This window comes from Cryptotermes secundus, unplaced genomic scaffold (assembly GCF_002891405.2).
Source record: "Cryptotermes secundus unplaced genomic scaffold, Csec_1.0 scaffold736, whole genome shotgun sequence".
In the NCBI taxonomy this organism is placed as follows: Eukaryota; Metazoa; Arthropoda; class Insecta; order Blattodea; family Kalotermitidae; genus Cryptotermes; species Cryptotermes secundus.
In genome coordinates, this window is record NW_019718280.1 from 1,549,957 (window position 1) to 1,571,575 (window position 21,619).

The 21,619-nt window shown below is 40.6% G+C and overlaps 1 protein-coding gene across 4 annotated transcripts in view; it reads right to left on the bottom strand.

The window, feature by feature from the left end:
* The window catches only part of LOC111875489, a 246,991-nt gene that overhangs the window by 13,908 nt on the left and 211,464 nt on the right, over window positions 1-21,619 (bottom strand). For all 4 annotated transcript variants that reach the window (XM_023871803.2, XM_023871811.2, XM_023871795.2 and 1 more), the window contains exons 4-6: window positions 11,374-11,571; window positions 8,291-8,582; window positions 3,025-3,391 (exon numbers count right to left, since the gene is read on the bottom strand). In XM_023871803.2, coding sequence (XP_023727571.1) covers window positions 3,025-3,391; window positions 8,291-8,582; window positions 11,374-11,571 — 857 coding nt within the window. The remainder of the gene's footprint in view (window positions 1-3,024; window positions 3,392-8,290; window positions 8,583-11,373; window positions 11,572-21,619) is intronic.

Sequence of the window (21,619 nt, forward strand, 5' to 3'; positions counted from 1 at the left end):
GCAGGGGAAACCGAAGTACTCGGAGAAAACCTACCCCAGCGCCACTTTGTCCACCACAAACCCCACTTGACCAGACCCGGGATCGAACCCGGAAACCAGCGACTAACCGCGTGAGCTATATCGCGCCAGAAAGATTAGTGTTAGGAATCCTTCCTTACGTCATTACACTTCCACTTCACTTGTCTCCTTTATGTCCCCAATGTTCTCCTTGGAATTATTCTTCCAAACTGACTTACGTGTAAGTGATAATGGTATGTTACAGTTAGCGTTGTCGAATTTCTGGACTTCGTCCATCATCCAGTGCTCCGAAGAGAACATAAGTTTCCAAAACCATATCTGTTTCAGTCCCTTAATAAAAGAAAATATCAGTCACCGGACCCGCGATAACGGATCTAACTGACCGTCTTACCCTCTTTCACCGAGAAAGAAAATGAATCCAGTTTCCGAAAGCGTGTGTCCTGTTCGGAATTCCAAATTTAGCCAAAGTCCGGGAACCACTAATCTTGGGCAAGTGAAAGTAAAGTTATCGCTGACAGGCCGTGGAGACCCATAGGGTTGTGAGACGTGGGGGCTCCCACACTTTCCAGACAATCGGTAAGGTTGTCAGGCTTACGCGCCGGCCACCCTTTACCCCCAGAAACAGTCGTGGTACTCACTTCGATAGTGCGGCTGGAAGGATTAGGTAAAATGAAAAATTCAATGACTTGATCGGGAATCGAACCCGCGACCTTCCGGCTTCTAAAAGAGTGCTTCAACCAAGGTACCTCTGTCTATATTCTTCGCATGAAAGTATAATTTATTTTAATCTTTAGGTACTTAGAATATGTATTGGCAGAATTTTATTAGTGAAGTAATATCACTGATTCAACAACTTAACGTGAAACGCGTCCTTCTACAACTTGCATCCTCTTAATCTTATTTAAAATTCATATACAGTGCACTACGACCTCCTCTGTGCTCTAGTTGTCAGAGTTCCTGGCTACAGATGCTGAGATCCAAGGTTCGATTCCCGGCGCTATCAGATTTTCTGAAAAATAGTGGGTCTGGAACGGGGTCCACTCAGCCTCGTGATGAAAATTGAGGAGATATTTCAAAGAAATAGCGGCTCCGGTCTAGAGAACCGAGAATAACGGCCGTGGGGATCCGTTGCGCTGACCACGCGACACCCTCTATTCACAAAAGTTGGCATTAACTTCGCCGACAAGCGGCGGTCGCTCGGTCGGTATAGTTCGCTTGCGGATTACAGGCCACGGAGTTTTTTTTTTGTACATTGTACTACATGTTTAGAACGACGTTGTTCATAATCATGTGTTTAAAATTGTTGGGGGAAACTGCTGTGTTTTCGTTGTGAGGTTCTGATATTTGATGTGCAGTCCCATATACGGCCTCAGCAGTTCTCGTCAACAATTTTAAACACTCGATGATGACCATTGTCAGTCGAAACGAATAGTGCAATGTACAGAAACTTTTAAATAATGTTTAAAAAGACATATTTTGTGTATGTAAGAAACTATCAAATAAATTTTATAAGGACGCGTTGCACGTTGAGACAGTGAACTAGTGACATCTGTTGAATAATAAGTGATGTTCAGTAGGATGCTACAGTATAATACCACGCAGAATTTTATACTTTTTGCTTTTTTTATATATAGAATGGCACAGAAGTTGCCTAACCTAAAACATTCTATCGTATTAATGCGGGTTTTCAGATGTAAACCTGCAAGTCGATATTTAGAATGGTGTCACAGCGTCACGAGTCGTGTGCTGAACGTTGAGAACCTCATTTCGAACAGTTTCTATAATCCAGCAAGAAATAAAGTAATTTATAATGTATTTTAGTGCACATTTCACTAGCAATTTTAGCTATCCTGCATGCAAGACGAAAAAATTAGCTAAAATTATTGAGGATTCACGTGATTTTGACAATTTCCATAATAAAAAACAAATATTTTTGGAATGCTGTCAGTGTGTCTGCCTGTATGCTCGTCTTAATAACGCCTGATTGGATTATTCATACTCGGTATTTAAGAAATTNGCAAGTCGATATTTAGAATGGTGTCACAGCGTCACGAGTCGTGTGCTGAACGTTGAGAACCTCATTTCGAACAGTTTCTATAATCCAGCAAGAAATAAAGTAATTTATAATGTATTTTAGTGCACATTTCACTAACAATTTTAGCTATCCTACATGCAAGACGAGAAAAATAAGCTCAAATTATTGAGGATTCACGTGATTTTGACAATTTCCATAATAAAAACAAATATTTTTGGAATGCTGTCAATGTGTCTGCCTGTATGCTCGTCTTAATAACGCCTGATTGGATTATTCATATTCGGTATTTAAGAAATTGAATTTTTTATATGTAGACCCATTGTTAGAGAAAGAGTGACCAAGACGTTTCCGTAGAGAGGTTTCTTGGAAACCAAATCGTTACGGAATAAGTTTCCGTGGATACGAGTAATCAACAAACAGGCTTTTCCGTGGATACGAGCGATCAACAGGCGTTTTCGTGGATGCTGATACGCTGTATAAAAGGCCGTTCAGCTCAGAATGGAGCCAGTCGTAGTGCAGTCAGAACGGAGTGGGTCCTAGGCCGTCATGGTGGGTTCTAAGTTAGTGTGATTATGAGTTATTCTAAAGGAGTGATCAGTAAATCCAATAATCCTATTCAAACCCGTTACTATTAGTCACGCCCATAAAACGTAACAATATCATAGTTTGGTACTCCAAAGATAGAAACCCTTCAGATGAGCCCCGAAAGCAACACTGTGATTTTTCTTTCAAAAGACTCTAATAATTGTGATTAAATTGCAGTCGTGTATGGTGATATTTCCCAGAAAAGATTATGTTGGTGTCATTCTCAGAAATATAACAGTACGACCTCTAGGGACCCCAAAAGCAAAATGGCAGTTTTCTCAGAAGCAGTTGTCATGGACTAAAGGTAGTTAAGAATATTAATATCCGAGAAGGCTATACGGGAAAATATATGCAATGCATTTACACAGATTTTGTGGTATACTCACCCATGAGTAGTCGCCATATATACTTTTGTGAGCGAAAACGTAGAAGTAGGACTTTGGATTGGCACTTGAATGGAAGTTGGCTGTCTGGACCATAGGGGCGGCAGCACGAGCGTCACTCAGAATGTCCAGCAGGATGTCCCGGTTCGTCTCTGCGACGGAGCGCGTGGATTCATTTAACTGACGCCTGATTACATTGTATGCCTTTAGCGTCTCGGCCAGACTAAGTCCAGGCTCGTATTCAAAACGTTCTCGAACGTACGAACGGATCTCCTTATCGCGTTCCTGTTCCAGCATTCCGTACTGCAGCGACACGGAATCCAGCAGATCATAACTCTCCAGTTCTGTCACTCCGTACAGTAGCTCATACCTGGATGACAGAAACTGCCTGTACTTACACCGACAAGTTTTCACTTTTGAAGATGAAAAATGAATCCTTCCGCCGGGCACGGTGGTCGTGCCGTCTAAGGCATGAGGTGTCTTCGCTCACTTGAAAACGTAAGGCATGGATGTTCGTCTCGTTTGTTTTGTTTCTGTGTTGTTCTGTACATAGGTAGAGGCTTTGCGACGGGCTGATCCCCCTTCCAACGGGCTGATCCCCATTCCAAGGAGCCCTATGGACTGTGTACACGATTAAGAAATTGAAAAGCTGCCGAGACCCAATGAAGGGCCATAGTGTCATGTACAGACGGATAGGTGTGGATAGGTAGATTTTATCCTGCCGGATGAAATGTAGGATATTGATATCAGATGAACAGGAAAGTCGATAAATTCGTCCTTCATTAACTTACACACTTATTGCGCCTTGTGACGTTGACACGCACTGGAATAATACACACAGGTGCGTGATAGCTCTTAATTAAATCCACTGACGTTAGTAAGATAAATGATCGAGGAATCGTGCTCTTTTACCTGTATCGATGTCTGAACGGGCCAGTATTTCAAACCACGCTGATGATGATGTTGACCCTGTAGAATTCTCTGCGCAGATTCAGGTTTAAATAATTCCTTAAATTTTGCATGACTTGGTAGGGGTCACGACCCACAACTTGGGAAACCATTACTTGTTAAGGGAACCGATATAGCGACGTCACATTTGAGGAAGTGCATTTCACTGTCTTGGTAACCGTGCAAAATCAAATCTAGCTGGCTGAAATAGAGTGAAACCGAAGGCTAACAGAACCGTTGTCCTGGGCCCAATCATGTGTTCCGAAATTGATTTAGCGGTCACTCTTGAGAATATAACATTTGCCCTTTACACGATCCTTCGAAAATGAAATAAAATGAACTGAGATTGGATTAACGAAGAGGAGACGCGTTAGAGAAATGGCGAACCGATGATTCCACAGAAATCCATCGGAATCTGGGGATGCTATCATTTTGGTGGAAAATGCTCTTGTCATGTCCCCAAAGCTTCGAATCATAGCAAATTTCTGCCACATACAAATGCGTATTACAGTTCAAGGCATTCAGTGCTTCAGTGCACCGTACATTCTCCTCAACAGGGTCTGCTTTTTATTCTAGATTTGCGTTTGGTGGAACAAAACCGTAAATTCAACAGCAATCCCTCCCTCCAGTCCTTTAATATACGTAGAATGTTTCTACATCGTAAAATACTACTAAGCTCAGGTCGTGAACCGTAGTATTCATATACATCAGTGTAACAGATAGGCATAAAGAAAGTAAAGCTATCCCTGTAACAGGCTCTGCGGTTCCATAGGATTGTGAGACGTCGAGGCACCCACATCTTCTAGAGAGTCGGCTCACAGATGGCGGTGAGGTTGTCAGCCTTACACGCCGGCCGCCCTTTACCGCCAGGAAGATTCCTGGTACTCATTTCTGTTAGAGGCTGAGTCGACCCCAGGGCCATAGTGCGGATGGAAGGATTAGGTAAATTGAGAAATCGAATTAACTCGTAGGGAATCGAACACGCGAACCTCTTGCTAGTGATATAGTTCCTCAACCAATACCACGTGCCACAGTATAACAGATTCAAAGAGAAATTATCAATGTGTGTGTACTGTTGTTTAATCTGAAGTTTACAATACATGGAAATACATTTTGTCCTTATTTAAAGTTGGAAACATTGCTTCGCGAGCTGTTAATTTTACCATTAAACTTATATTTCTAGTAAACGTGTGCAAGTCGCTCTCCCTTGATGAAAAGCAAGGAAACCTTTTTCTCAGTACTAATGTCAACTGCATATGTATGTGCATATATACAGTATTGCATCGAATATAAGACGCCCTAGAATTTAACATCATCTAATTTTTTAGTTAACGTTTTAGGAAAAAAATTAGATAGTTGTACATTCCTCGAATTTAAGACGCACCTCAAATTGTCAGTGGGAATAATACGAGTAAAATACGTGTCATATGTTCGTAGTATATATATATATATATATATACGCATGCAGGTGCAATGTGCGATGAGGCAGCGATCCCTTTGGGCTGTCCATCTGGAAACGCCCTGCTCTCGCTTGCCTCACGCGAACACAGGCTGTAGCCAGGAGATTGCTGGTTCAGTGGGCGAAGGATCCTCTGGGTGAATCGGCCTTGTTAATGCTAATAAAAGAGTATTAAGACCTTAAATACTTACAACCGTCAAACACAACAATATTGTTATTGAGTGATTTAAAGTCAGCACTACATGTTTCGATCCTTAAAAGGTCATCTTCAGGTTTTCGTTAGATACACAATTTCATTATATTCATGTCATCTACTAACTGCTCACTTTGTATTATACTAACCATACTCTTTGTTTACATATACCTATATGATATTAAATATATAACCCAATGATGTACAGTCAATCCCTATGTATAGTTCTTATTAATATTAGTTGCATTACAATTTAAATTGCATTGAGATGGAGAGTACAAGTTTACTATTGAAAATTGAAAATTAAAACAATGATTAAATTGTGTAGCTAACGAACACCTGACGATGACCCTTCAAAGGTCGAAATGTGCGGTGTTGATATTAAATTAATGAATAAAATCATTGTTGCGTTTAATGGTTGAACATATTTAAGGTCTTTATACTTTTTAAATGTAATACACGCAACAGGTTGCTAAAAACTTGTTAATACGGCTTTCGACTTACAGCGCTGTGTCAGCACTCGATGAGCCGTGTAAAGTTCCCCATTGTTGGGTTTCTGACCCTGCGAGTTCGAATCCAACTTCTTGTACGAATATTTGTCCGCATCCATTTGTATTTGTGTTCTGTGAAAATAGAGGCCTTGTAACATGCCGGACTGTCCGTGTAAGACATCCCGGCAAATGTCTTAAATAGTCATGCATTCCTAAATTAATTTTGAATTTGAGAAAGGCAGAAAGCCTAATCTGTAAGGTTAAGATTGAAGAAGAATTCAGTTTCGTAAGAATTTATATCGTAGACGTGTATACAGAAATATCGCCAGCATATTTGTTTAAAATTAAAGCTTAGAAATTTGTATAAGAAATAAAAGGGACATATAATCGTTGGTGCGTAGACAGAGATCGGTGTGTAAAGTCTAGGTAACCACCCAATAAACCATTCCTCAAAGTAGTGGTTTTCAAAGCATGGGAAGCACCCCGCTGGGGGTTGCTGGATGTCATGAGAAAGTTTTGTAATAAAATGTAATTACTTTTTCCTGTCTCTCTTGCTCTACAGACTTTTGGACCTTGGTCGCTTTTTCAGTTACACAGTCGATAGGACTCCTTTGATGGGAGATCAGCCCATCGCAAGGCCAGTACCTATACACTGAACAAGACAAACACAAAATAAACGCACACACATCCATGCCTCAAGTGTGATTCGAGCCCAGGACCCCAGTGTCAGAGCGGGCGAAGACGGTTCATGAATTAGACCTCGAGGCCACTGTGATCGGCAGTATTTACTTAAATGTCTCAACCTTTCGTAATATTTGTGTAATCTTGTTAAATGCTAATTTGTACGACGTAAAATTGTTGACCTTAAAAAGGAAAACGGGGAAAATTTGTTCTTACAAAAACGCACAGTTGAGAAGGCGGGTGCAATGAAATATATGCTATGTAGAGACCGGATAACACTGAAATGAAATTTATGTCTTGACACACTGACCCTAATAAAATCAATGAAATGAGATGAATCTATTGTCTAATACTTACTTCAAGCAATAGTTCTGCGTTAATTTCATACCCAAATAAAGGTACAAAATTAAGATTTTCAAATAATTAACCTGCTGGATAACCTAATTCATTGCAGTCATGTGCGAAGTAAAGCACTAGCGTTGCGAAAGCCTAGTTACTTATTAAAAATGTTGCAGGAGTTAAATAACTAAAAAAGCAGAATTCGCTAATGATGTTGTGAGATGTGACGCGATATACACTGAAAGACGTTTCAGAGGGTCAGTGCGAGGCTCTTAAGCTGCAGTTCTTAACAATTAAAGTAACATAATCTTGACACCAACGCTTCACTACGCGTATTAACTTGAATTTTATTTGGAATAAAGTCGTTTAATTTATTTGAGAGACAGTTTTATGTATACTAAGTAACTGCCCTCCAATCGAGTTATCGAAACTGAAAGAAATTGTAGATATTCCTGATAAGTGACTAGTTCTTTAGTTTCTTGGGGTGGGGTGAGACAGTCCACTTGGTACGTCGGCCACTAACTGGAATATTTTACCAGCCCGGGATGATAGATGATGATCGTGGAGCAGTCGGTGGTATGAGAATTGGCAGGAGAACCGAAGTATACGAAGGAAACCTGTTCCAGTATCACTTATTTTACCACAAATCCCACATGAACTGACCTGGGCTCGAACTCGGGTCACAGCGGTGGGAAGCCGACGACTAATCACCTATATTATAGCTCGGACAATGTTAAGTAATTAACAAAGAAACAACATTCATATTTAATCAGAGTAAACATTACAAGTTTATAGATTTTTTGTTCGTATTTGACCTTCCTCTCTTTCGATAATTATTTTTACTAATATTAAAATTTTGATTTGGTTCATCCGGGTCCGTCGCACTAACAATATTATAACAGTTTATCAGCTCCGCCCAGTATGACTGATAAATGTTTTTCCGCCTGTATTTATATGTCCTTTTGAAGATGGTTTCTCAGACCGAAACAAATTAAGGATGAAAGATTAAAAAGGAGAAAAAGAAACATTTATCAGTCACACTCGACGGAGTTGATAACCTTTTATAATAATATTAACTCTTTATCTATTATCCTACATAGAGTTGGATAAAAGGCCAAACTAGAGCATTATTTATGTTATATCTATCATCATCATCACCTGCTGAACAAATCCTTGTACACTCCTGTGAGATGAAATGGATCGTTAGGCACAACGCTGCCATCTACCATCGGTCCGAATCGGGTTTTGTACTCCGGAACTCGCACTTCGACGCCCATAATCTCATCCAGCCTCCTCTTGCGAAGGCAGGAGGCCATCTCGTTGTTGGTCTCCGTCAAAGGGCAGTTTAGGGCTTGAGACACTTGGATGGTGACAACTGAACTCGTTGTCAGAGCCCAGTCCGCCAGGGCTGTCCCGCTCATCAGAATAGCCCGATGGAACAGCCACGATCCTAAACAAAAGCAAGGTCCTTTATTCACCCACGTGTGGACATTTCTGTGCCATTACAGACGTACATCGTTCAAAGGCTCTGGTCACTTCATCTTTCAGAAATTCCGGTACATTTTTAACATAAGAATATTTGAAAATTTTCGTCTCGTGTTGGTTGAAAATTCAAGAGAGCAAAAACAATTCTGAGTTATGGAATTATATAACCAAATGATGACGCATTATACCTAGGAAGAAAATAAGATCTAAAAGTTTTTGAGAATGCTATAAGAATACAAATATTGACTTGTTGTACACTATCAGTAGTCCTCATTTTCTTTTTTTAAAAAAGACGCTTCGGAGACTGGATTCTGTCTTCGTTCAGAAGTTCAGTAATTGTACTAGGATGGAAAGTTTAACGTAGCTTAACATATACGTCAAATAGCAATTTATTGCAACAGAAGAGCTTTAGGTACCTCAGCCAGCGAAGAACAGTATTGTTATGTATGAAGGGTACAGTGACTAATATTAACGGGTTCTGGATTGGATGATTTGATTTATTGACGCCTTCGTTTACAATCTCTCTTATTCACAATCAATTACAGCTCTACCGCTAACCTACCGACTTCAGAAATCCCTAGGACACGCTATGCATTTCCTGGCAATGGATATATGAGAGGAACTATCACTTCAAATCACAATTAAGTCTTATTGCCGTTTCTTGTTCAACCATCTTGGAATGCCGATCCTCCACAACTCGACCCAATTCTCCAATTCTAATTCTCTGATTTCCCTTACCTCCAAGTCCAAGTCACATTGCGACTGACGGTCGGTCGGTCGGTCGGTCGGTCGGTCGGTCCGTCGGTCGGTCGGTCGGTCCGTCAGTCGGTCGGTCGGTCGGTCCGTCAGTCGGTCGGTCCGTCAGTCAGTCAGTCTTGGTGTCGAGCCACATCTGGGGCTCATGACCAGATATTTGTTACTGTTTGGCATTTACGGTCTTGTTTAGTGGGGCGCCCTCTCTGACGAGAGGACGGGCCTGCCTTTTGTATATGCTGCTGGCCCTTGCCAGTGCAGTCTTTCTCGAGTCTGAGTCCCTTGGGACTCGCGATCATATTTTACTGTCTCAGATTTGAGACTTCCGTTTTTGTCGCCTCCTACGACTCGCAGGTTCCCGGTGGAGGTATTTGATCCCGCCTCCACACCGGGTCTTCTCTCTCTCTCTCTTACCTACAGATATGCACTTATTATATAGCTGCGACACGGATCACATAGAATATATATACAGCTCCGTTGTATAGCACTGGACATGCCCCGGACTACCTAGAAAATACTTCTTCTGTTGTCAGAATTGTTGTGCATCCTAGCTACTAGTTGTAGTATGGTCCACAGAGAACGCAACTCCTACTGTTGCGTGTTCTCGGGAAAGTTTATTCTCAGTCGTTACCTAGCAGTGGTCATGTTCGTCACAGTATTTTGTCGAGAACATTCAAGGTTCTCTTTTAAATCATACATACAGATTCAAACATAATAAGTACATTTATTCCTGTGCCTAAATCCCGTATAATGAAGGTATACAAGGGATTTAGGAAGAATCCTCAGCACAATCTTAATGTATACTCTAAGAGTTTAAATTACAGTCGTCACTGTATCTGACGGGACACGCCGTAGCATAGGTAATTGAGGCACTATGCTACAAGCCGGAAGGTCGCGGTTTCCATTTCCCACGAGGTCATTGAATCTTTTAATTAAACTAATCCTTCCAGCCGCACTATGGCCCTGGGGTCGACTCAGCCTATAACAGAAATGAGTACCAGAAATATTTATGGCGGTAAAGGGCGGCCGGAAAGTAAGGCCGACAAACTCACCGCCATCTGTGAGCCGATTATCTAGAAAATGTGGGAGCCTCGATGTCTCACAACCCTATGGACCTCCACGGCCTGTTACAGGGATACCTTTACTTACTTTACTATTGCTGACACCATCTCTAACAATAAGAACCTCATTATTTTGCCCCCCAAAAGTATTTTGGCCCAGTATTTCGAATGATTGTGAGTAGAAGCCTCTGTGGTCTAGTGGTCAGATATATTGGCTAGAGATCCAGAGGTCCGGGTTCGATTCCCGGCGCTGCCAGATTTTCTGAGAAGTATTGGGTCTGGAACGGGGTCCACTCAGCCTTGTGAGGATAATTGAGGAGCTATTTCAAGGAAATAACGGCTCCGGTCTAGAAAAATGAAATTAACGGCCGTGGGGATTCGTTGCGCTGACCCCGCGACACTCTCTATCCATTAAATTTGGCACTAAATACGCCGACAAGCTGCGGTCGCTCGGTCGATATAGTTCACTTGCGGACTACAGGCCACAGAGTTTGTTTGTTGTGTGAGCAAGGTGGGAAGTAGTTATTAACTCCCAAATGGTATTAAGCAATATTTGTACCTTCGTATTTGAGACACAGTCTTTATCTAGTTTTCTCAAAGCTGAGAGATAATACTCCTAATAATGCGGTAGCTCACCGATGTTTCGGCGTTTCCGGCGTCGAATAATAAGCCAAAAATGTAACCAGAAAAGGGCCTCGTGTTTTTCTATATTCCTGGTTACTTGCTTGGCAGTAATCCGAGATTTATATATTTAAGAGCATCGCATAGGATACAAGGAAAAAAATGTGACATGTCATCAAAATCCGGGCCCTGGTGAACAGCAACTGTGAAGTTGGTGGAATGAGAATTCAAAGCACTCGGAGATAACACGCCCCAGTGCCGCGTTGTCCTCCACGAACCCCCACACGTAGTTATTTGTCAAGAGAAATTGTTGCCACATACCGTCAGTGCCTTGAGAGACGGGTGATACCATAAGGTAGTTCACACATGCGGCTCCAGTCCCATGTCCCATCAAGGTCACGCTTCCTGGGTCGCCGCCGAACTCTTGTATGTTTTCTTTAATCCACTGCAGTGCTGCAATCTGGTCTAGAAGCCCGAAGTTGCTCACCGTGTGATCGCCCACACCAGGGCGCAAGAATCCTGCAACGCGGAAAAACTGCATGTATTCCACAGCTACAACTGTACTGGGTTTGAACCTAGCTATCCTATCAGCTGTATTTACTGAGGTTATCACGGAGTATCTTAGTGTTATTGAATCAGGCCACGGCGTCCTCCACCCCAGTCTTACGGACTCATTGTTCCTGAATATTTTTATATTTTATCAGACGCTCTTTAATCCATATCTGTGAATCCGTATTATAAAACAACTCGAGGAAACTGGAGACAATTTTAGCCTACCTTCATTCTTTGTGCAGGAGGCGTTTGTTTCAACTGAACCCTTGTGATCATCGCCTTCTCTGACGAGATGATGGGTTGTCTTATGAATACGCTTGGCCTTTCGTCAAGTGTGCGTATAACACATTACTGAAAATTCTTCTTTTGCGCTGTATAGTCCTCTGTCAGGCCAGGCTTTGCAAAGCAGATCATGCCTATCTTAGGTATCTTATGCTGCAACGGCAGCTTAGTCACGTAAAAGATCGTAAGCTTGAGCACCATCAGGATTAAGCCTCTTATATTTCTGACATTGTTAACTGACTCTCTCAGTATAACCACTTTGCATCAGAATGGAATTCACCATTTTCCAACAGTACCCCTAATATTTAAAATTTTGAACCAGCTGACCTATTTCTTCGTATTTTCGTATGAAAGTCATGCCATTCGATATCATATGAACTCCATATTTTGTATTTATTAGAGTCAGTAACAATATAACGGACACACAAAGTTTTGAGGTGGAAGCCACACTAGCGATACCTTCTCCAGGATCATGATACTGTGACGTATTTACTCCATGCAAGAACTGTTGATCCACAGAAACAGCCGTTGCTAAGTGATACACGCACGCAACCATAGAACAAAGGGATTATGCAATCCGTTTCTGGGCTCCGTAAACACATTTCCTCGTTTTCAGACCGAGCTATGCATCGCGGTGACATCATCAAAAATGCAGATTGTTTTCTGTGGGGTCTGTGCAGAGTGCTTATAGGAGAAGTGAATTCAGAAACTAGGAGCAGTTGAGAGTAGAAGGACGAGAATGGAGCGTGTCCTTAGTGAATTGTGAAGATTAGTTGAGTGAAGAGTAGGACAGAGCAGTACAGAGTAATTGAAGACGAAATAACAAGAAGACTTCATAGTGATTTGAAGCTCTAGTTTCTGAGTTGAGATACGTTGCCAGGAGACGACTAGGGAAGACTGGGAATCCCAGTGCGTGTGCAACGGTGAACTGGCAAGTGTTTAGAACAACGACAGCTTTGTAATTGAGTATTAAATATAATTAAGAGAGAATATAACCGAAATGCGAGTAGATCAAATCATGCGATCTATAACCCGTTATTTTCGTCATGCGAACCTCCATACACGTGACTGTATGACAGATGGCAATGGATCTGGGAAAAATATGCGTTGTGTAACACAATTTTGAAGAATGCGAAATATGAAGATGGCGACCCTGCAAATGTACTTTTTAACTGTCGATTTTATGGCTATATAAGTAATGAACAGTTTTAGGCGGCTATGAATGTTTTGTTACAAAAATCATGGATAGGCATATACAATATGATTCTAAATGATTGTCGGAGTTTCCGTGGTCTGCAATAAAGAAAGCGCACTCAAAGAGCTTTTTTGGTAAGATGGTGCACCCCCACATTTGGAATGACATGCATTTTCCTGGGAGCTGGGTTGGGCGTGATGGACCAATTCCGTGGCCCCCACGCTCACGCCATATTACGCCGCTTGATTTCTTCCTGTGGGGATATGTTAAGGACATTGTTTACAAGACCCCTGTCACCTCCCTCGATGAACTGAAGCTCAGAATTGTTGCTGCGATCGAAACAGTCACACCGCAAATGCTGGAGAACACTTGGAGCGTAACTGTAAACCGCTTGGAGATCTTGCGTGCCACGGAAGGCGCGCGTGTTGAAGTTGTTTAGCTCTGTGCAGTATTGATTCTACAAGTAATAATACTTTTTGAGTTACATTTTCATATTTTATAAGAATTTATATTTTATAACATCTGATTTAAAAAATTATAAACAACGGAAACCCCGACAATAATTTAGATTCACCCTGTATGTTCCTTGTAAGTCAGCAGTTTAGGACATGACGATGGTAAGTACGAAAAAACAGTGAACATACATATTCTTGAATAATAATATTTCCGTAAATTAAATAAATTAATAAATAATAGCAATAAAGCTGCGAAATCACAAATCTATGCCATAGGAAAGCAAACATTATGAATTTTGTTTGAGGTTCTTTGTTATATTTCCCTACGCCATACACGTGTCTTGCAGAGACGTGTTTCCTTCAGGTTCATCGCACAAATTTATGTATAATCAGTTTCTCCTGTGAAAATCTGCGCTACGGGTTAGGCCTCTCTTATGCTTCTCTACGCAACAGCCCCAATAACACAAGGAAGAAAATCAAAGTATGAATTTCTTCGTCATCTACGAGTAATTGGCCCTAACCCCTGTATCTGCCTAACATGCAAGTAACCTCTACAACACGTTGCTTTATGTATCCCTGAAGAAAGTATGTATATCTGCATATGTACACAGCATTAGGTCCGCTACATGTAAATATAACAGAGCTGCAAATCTTTTATGTTTCAAAGTGACTGTGAAAGTTTTACAAAGATATTTCAAAGTTAAAACTTCCGTCTGGCCCAGTTACCAAACTACCGACATACTTGTTTATTTATTTTGTTTCCTTGAAAACTTCTTCTGTTCAACCACTTATCATATTTTGTTCCGTATATATTTGTGTTTCTGGTTTCGTTTAAGAGTACTGTGAGTTATTCAAGTTGTGTCTAAGATAAAAATAAGGCTAATATTAATGAATAAAGAAAGTATTTAAGTATCTGAAAAGTTAAAGAATTAGAATGCGACTCTTTGTCTTCCTTGGAGCGCTGCAACGGTTTCTGGACAGGTCCCAAAGTTTTAGAGACCCTGTAATAGCGTCCCTGCGAGCAGCTCGAAAACGGGGATTAATTTAGCCCTGTGCCGGAGCCAATATCCGAATTTATTAGGCTTCAGGATGCTAATCCTGAATCGGTAGGACAGGGTGAATAAAATATTATGTTCCTTTTCAGTAAATTATACATAAGGATAACATGTATTTTTCACGAAATATTCCATTAGTGGGGCGATTAAATCAAGGCATACATGGGGAGACTGGAAGTGCACAGGTCTTTAAGGATGGGGAAGGAAAAGTGAAGGGAAGGGACCGCTTTAAAGATACTGGCGAGATTAGAACGAGAATATTAAAATTACTTTTCTTTTTATGGTTATTAAGATCTGGCTTGCATTCTTCTGGCTCAGCACGGATGCACGTAGCGGCTTGTTGTGAACATGGTGGAACTTCGGGTTCCATAAATGTAGGGTACCCCATGACCAACAGCTTCCGAAAAAGTTCTTATTGTGACATAACGCCTGAAATCCGGAATAGTTCATTCTTACGCAACGGATCGGAAAATAGATTCCCGCGGAAATGAACGTGGACGCAACAATAGATGAGCCCCTTTTCTAAGCAACTGATCGGTAAACACAACAATAAGGATATTGTTGGAAACGGCGTATTTTATTCGGAACGTGCATAATGGTTATATCGAGAGATTCAGTTTGGAAGTCAGAGCCCAGTCGCTTTCAGGACCGAGACTGAAATCCTGAACCTACTGTGTTAGAAGTATGACTGACCTGTAACCATGAGATACCGTGCATCCAGGATCGTTAAAATCCGAGAATAAAGAAGGGAAATGGGAGTAGAATAGAGAAAGTTTCAATGCTAATGCAATGTGGTCTATACATAGTAGCAGGGTATATACTTGGTTATGGATTAGATCAACATATGTACAAGGTTTATCGTGTGTAAACCGTGTTAGCTAATATGAACGCTCCTAAGTGTCTACAGTAATATATCTCATACCTGTCCTACTGCAAGTTATATGACAACATACCAAACAAGATGAATTATTGTTGTTCCTAGGCAACATATATTTTTATTAATATCCAGTTACAATACAGGTATCATTTGATATCTGATAGTTGAATAACCCTAGAGGTTATGTCCGACATACTCAAACAGAAAGTTAACTTCCAAATTTACATCGTACAGAATTTGGAACGAAACCCTAGCATGAATAATAATCATAACTGCATTCAGTATTAACTGTTAACCGTAGTTTTGGTCTCTGACATTAAGAGACGGAAGTAGACTGAAGATATTTGAGGACAGGGGACTGAGGAAAATACCTGTACCCAAGAGGAACGAAACAATAGGAGGCTTGAGAAAGCTGCAAAACAATTAGTTTCATGACCTGTACTCTTGACCAAGTATGATTAAGATAATAAGGTCAGGGAGGATGAGATTGGCAGAGATGTAGAAGCATAGTGATAGTGATATGAAGTGCTAATTTCCGTGTTGGGATCCATTGCTAGGAGACGATTAGTAAAGACAGAATCCTAGTCCGCGTGCTTCGGTGAACTGTACATTGTGTAAATGAGCCATAGCGCTGCATTTAAGTGTGATTAAGAGAACTTGAAACCAAGGTGATAATTCAATCATCCGAACTATATCCTGTTATTTTCGTCACGCTACTACCCTACACGTGACAGCACTTTTGTTCAACTCGCTGCACGTGACAGCGTCCTTGGCGGTATCACTCGAAGTTAGACTAGTGAGCTTCACATTATCAAGATTATTGATTTTAGACGGGGTTTGGATTGACAATTGGATTTATTGAACACTTACAAATCCATGGCTGCAAGTAATTATCACCGTCTCAGTAATTCACACACTTTTACAATTCTCTAGAGCACAAACTTTAGTCTTTTCAGCCTGCTGTGTCGTCACCGGTTATCGCCTGGTAACGGCTTTCAACGGCGGACGTTCCCTTTTCTTTGGGTTCCACAACTTTTCCCAGCTTCAGCTATAGCTTCTAGCAGCAACAGCTCACAACGACTGTACCGCAGCAGTCCTCTGACTAACCAACTTAATAACTAACTAACGAACTACTAACTAACTAACTAACTAACTGACTGTCTCAAGTCGAAGTCAAAATTACGTTACGACGGACGGTCAGTCAGCCAGTTTGTCTTGGTGTCAATCGTCTATCTGGTGCCCAAGACAAGATTTTTATTACTGTCAGACCGTTACGGTTTTTTTTATGTGGGCTCCCTATCTGATGAGAGGACGGGTCTGTCGTTTACAATTGCTGCTGGCCTTTACCAACGCATTCATATTTACCGCCAATGAAATATTGTGAGAATTTTTCTCACGCGTTTTAATACATTTCTTGTTATGGCCATTATTCTGTCGTCTTCTGACTCGGCCCCATTGAGCTCTCAGCTGACTGACTGCTCTCTTGTCCTGCTTATAACTACTCGGCACGGACAGCGTAGAAAACATCTCTCCTCTGTTGCAGTGTAATTGTCGTGGAATTGTTGCGTTCGTGTCAGTTGGTGGGGTTGTTACCTGGCAACGGCTGTTGTATAATCGTTTATTTCGCTTTCGTTGCATAGCAATGGACCTACAAGCCACAATGTTGTAAACAGACATTATTTTATATCAATTATTGTAAGTGTAATCCTAAAAATGACTACTACTTGTTCGGTAAAGTATTCCATTTCACACATGTTTCAAAGCAAAGAATGGCTAATTGTTCCGAGTGTATGAAAAGAGACAATGTATTCGTACTTTTCTTTGAAAGTTGAACGTTTGAAACTCCAAGGATTTTGACAGCTTCTGTTTGTGTGAAACAGACACTGTCTTCAAGTAATCTGAGCACGTAATTTGTGTAAGTACATTTTCACGTAAGGAGTGTCTACCGCCCTAAGCTGGTGGGTTTTTCAATACTTGAATGAGTCGTATGGCCGAGCGATTAACCTATAGTATTCGTGTGTTATGTAGTGCTACACCCTACACATGTGTACAAATGTGCAGGATGTAATATGTATCAGACGGGCTATAACTCTAGCACTGTTTATACAGTTGTAAATCACATGATTCTCAGGTGACTGCCAACCACACAGATATCAGTAACTGCCCATAGCGTTGCCATAATGACCTCAAAATTGACATTACCGAAATCAGTATAGGGGCTGTGTATTCCTTCAGTTTAATTTTGTTTTCCATACATCGCAGAGAATTAAGTGTGTCTTAGAAGAGCGCCCTAGGAAGAATAGTTGAATGTACGAGAGAGGGAAGAAGAAGAAGAAGACTAATAATATTTCTGTATCGAGAAGCTTCGTGATTTTCACCGGACAAAATTCGGGCGATAAAACAAGTGAAGGCTGTTTTTGTGGGACATGCTGCAAGCTTAAGTTAAAAGAAAAATGGGTATATGAAATTTACTCTGTAAAACCCGAAGAAGGAAGACGATTTTGGAGATACTGCAGGAAATGTGAGTTCTTAACTTCATGGAGCTGGAGCCTTCTCGAAAAGCCGCTGGTTATGCAGCTACTCAACTTTCCAACTTCTTTTTTTGGAAATCGAAGGTTCACTACCGTGTTCAAAAGAGCCCTCCACTGGTCCCTATCCTGAGCCAATCAATCCAGTCCTTACCACTCCCATACTATCTCTCTAAGATACATTTTAATATTATCAACCCACCTACGTTTAGGTCTTCCTAGTAGTATTTTCCCTTCTGCTTCACCAATATACTATATACATTCCTCTTCTGACCTATTCGTACAACATTCCCTGCTCATCTCATCCTCCTTGACTTAATCATTTTAATTATATTTGGCGAAGACTACAAGTTATGTAGTTCTACATTATGTAGTTTACTCCAACTTCACTTCGCTCTCTTCTGTCCCAATATTCTGCGCAATGCCCTGTTCTCAGACACCCTCAATCGGTGTCAGAGACCAGTTTCACAATCATAGAGAACCACAGGCAAAATATAGTTTTGTGTGTAATAATGTTTATGTTTTTAGACAGTAGACGAGAAGACTAAAGGTACGATGAGTGAGCGTAATGTAGTCCACACCGTAACACTAAGATCTATTATAATAAATATTATATTGTGGACCGCGTTAAACTGGCTCATCATAGAAATAAGGGAAGCACTTTTGTGAATATGGCAATGTATGTATAATGGCCATGAATGTGCCACGGAACAGGTTCCTGGTTAGTCTGTGGTCCGTTGATAACTAAAACATGTCTCGTACGTTCTGGCGATTCAACCAGAAGAGCCTCGTCATGAATAATTAATAGCCACTCAAAAAATTTCCAATGACAACGAAACCTGCAACCGTCATTAAACTGACCAGCGCCATTTCCTTCTGTCTCTTATTCCCTTCTTACGCTGATTGTAGCATCCACGAATGTCGAGCGTCGTGTCGGCTTATGCTTCCAGGTGGAGGAAAACCAATTTCAAAGCCTTCTTTAACCAAATTATCTACCAACGTATATAGTCGCCAAGTGTTTTTCATCGTTAAATTATTCCGTGCTCTGTAACGCAGTTGTACGAGCAAATTCGGGACAACTTTCGACCGAATCATCCTGTTATCTGTTCACGAGACAGTGACACCCCGTTTCAAGTGACTGTTCTTCATACACTTATATTCTCAAACGTTACAATACTCTACCGATCTCTTAATGATGTAGGAAGGAGGTTGTTATATTGCACATCCTTCCTTCAGACTTCACAAGATAACGAGGCTTATTCTTAAGCACACTAGACATGATAAAGGGGCGGATTTGTGAGATCCTCAAACGATCTGTTTCGTCACGCAGTTCTTGTCAACTGACAATGTTTATGTACGATACAATTTCAAAGTTCTTATGTGTTTGGATCCGGTTAAAATGGGATAACGTTAAGGGTCGGTGAGGTACAAGGGCTGCAAACGTTTGGCTGAATTTGAAAGAAATACTAGATGAGTTTGATTTATTCTTATTCTTCGAGTCCTGTTGCTTGAATACAAATAATAATTTTACAAGTTCAGCCGTCAGCGCAACAACGCGAAGATAAGCACGGTCTGCTACAGCACAGTGACACAATGCCAGCTGTGGTTCACGACATTTTAAAATAAATTTTAGTCAAATCTTAATATTGTTAATTTTAGAAAGAAATTGAGGTCTGATCCCAATTTTAATGAATATTAAGCAAGTAGTAGACCGCCTCTGTGGTCTTGTGGTCAGAGTTCCTGGCTACAGATCCAGAGATCCGGGTTCGATTCCCGGCGCTATCAGATTTTCTGAGAAGTAGTGGGTCTGGAACGGGATGCACTCAGCCTCGTGATGATAATTGAGGAGCTATTTCAAGGAAATAGCGGTTCCGGTCTAGAGAACCGAAATTAACGGCCGTGGGAATACGTTGCTCTGACCACGCGACACCCTCTATCCGCTAGAGTTGGCAGTAAACTTCGCCGACAAGCGGCGGTCGCTCGGTCGGTGTAGTTCGCTTGCGGACTAAAATCACGGAATTTGTTTGTTTTTTTATTTAGCAAGTAGTATGTAACTAATCAATAAGTATATATAGAGTATATCCACTTTACGGCTTAGATATGTAAACTAGGAATAGTACACCGAGAGGAAATATGCACACAGGATCACTTAATTTAATAATTAATTTTGTATCTGAGAACATTTGAAGATGACCCGTAAGGATCGAAACATGTAGTATGGTTTAAATTAATTAACAATTGTTCCGTTGACGACTGAACTCATAAAATTAATATTAGTATTATAATATATTATATTATGTAAATTTTATATTATATTATAATTAACATTCTAAGCCGAAAATGCTCCCTTTAAATCTAAACACAGATAAGAATTTTATCTTTTATTTTCAAAAGTGGAATGCGAAATAAATTTTAATTTCATTTTACTAAACAAGTATTACATTTTATTTATTTGTTTATGCAATTACTGGCTTATTTAAAGACCACTAAATGCCTAGGCTGTAAATTCGTCTACTCCCCATACAGCATGATGGCATGGCATTTAATTAAGCACGAGGACAGCAATGCTTTTTGTTATTTTCAACAAATCTGTCAGTAACTCAGTAGGGTGTCCAGTTATCATTTTATGAAAATGCAAACAGTGATATACGTAAGCCCAATAACCCATTTTGTATTTATGGGTTGTATTTCTCGAATATGTTAGTAGTACTTTTACTTAGAAAGTTTTCACATTGCCACGGTTTAATGGAGTGACTATACGAGTAGACGGCATTTTGGGTTGGTAGTCGGACTCATTGGATTCTTTTACAACTCGTTACTACAATTTACAGATCACTATTACATTATCAATCTGCTGTGTCTTCAACTGTCTTTGACTGGTTAAGGATCCCAACAATGTCCTCTACTCCGGTGCTCACGTTGTTCCCGGCTGGCCACTGTCTCACAAGTCATTACTCCAGTTCACTAACTAACTAAATTCTAGACTTGTCATGTTTATAACATTTCGGCACGGACCGTACAGAAAACACCGTTCATCTGTTGTTGCTTTCCATTGCTGCTTAGCGAACAGCGCAGAAAACACCATTCCTTGTTGTAGTCTGTGGGCCGCTGCCTAGCCACGGCCATTGTACAGTCGCGTATCTCGCAGTCTCCACCTGGCATTGGGTCTACATGCCACAATATGTAAATAGTACTCACTTTAAATAATATTTAGTTAAGTTTGGTATAAGCGGTAATAAACGGTTCCAGGTCATTTGTAACTTGATGTAGGAACAATTAAGAGGAAAGAAGAGGAAGGAGATAGTAGCAAAGAATATATATAAACGAACTAAAAAAGATGGTAGAAACGAACTAAAGGGACAAATAAAATACAAAAGAAATAAATATAGGAAGGAATATGAGAAAGGAAAGCAAAGGGAAGCAAAGTATGAAAGAAAGATAAAAATTAAGGAAAAACTAATTAACAACGGAACAATAAAGAAGAAACAAACAAAAGAAAGAAACAGAGGAAGGAATAAGCAAATGGACGAGGATAGCGTAAGGAAGGAGGAATGGGAGAAATAATGAAAAAGGAATAAAAACAAAATGAGAAAATGAGAGTCATGAGAAAATGAAATAACGGG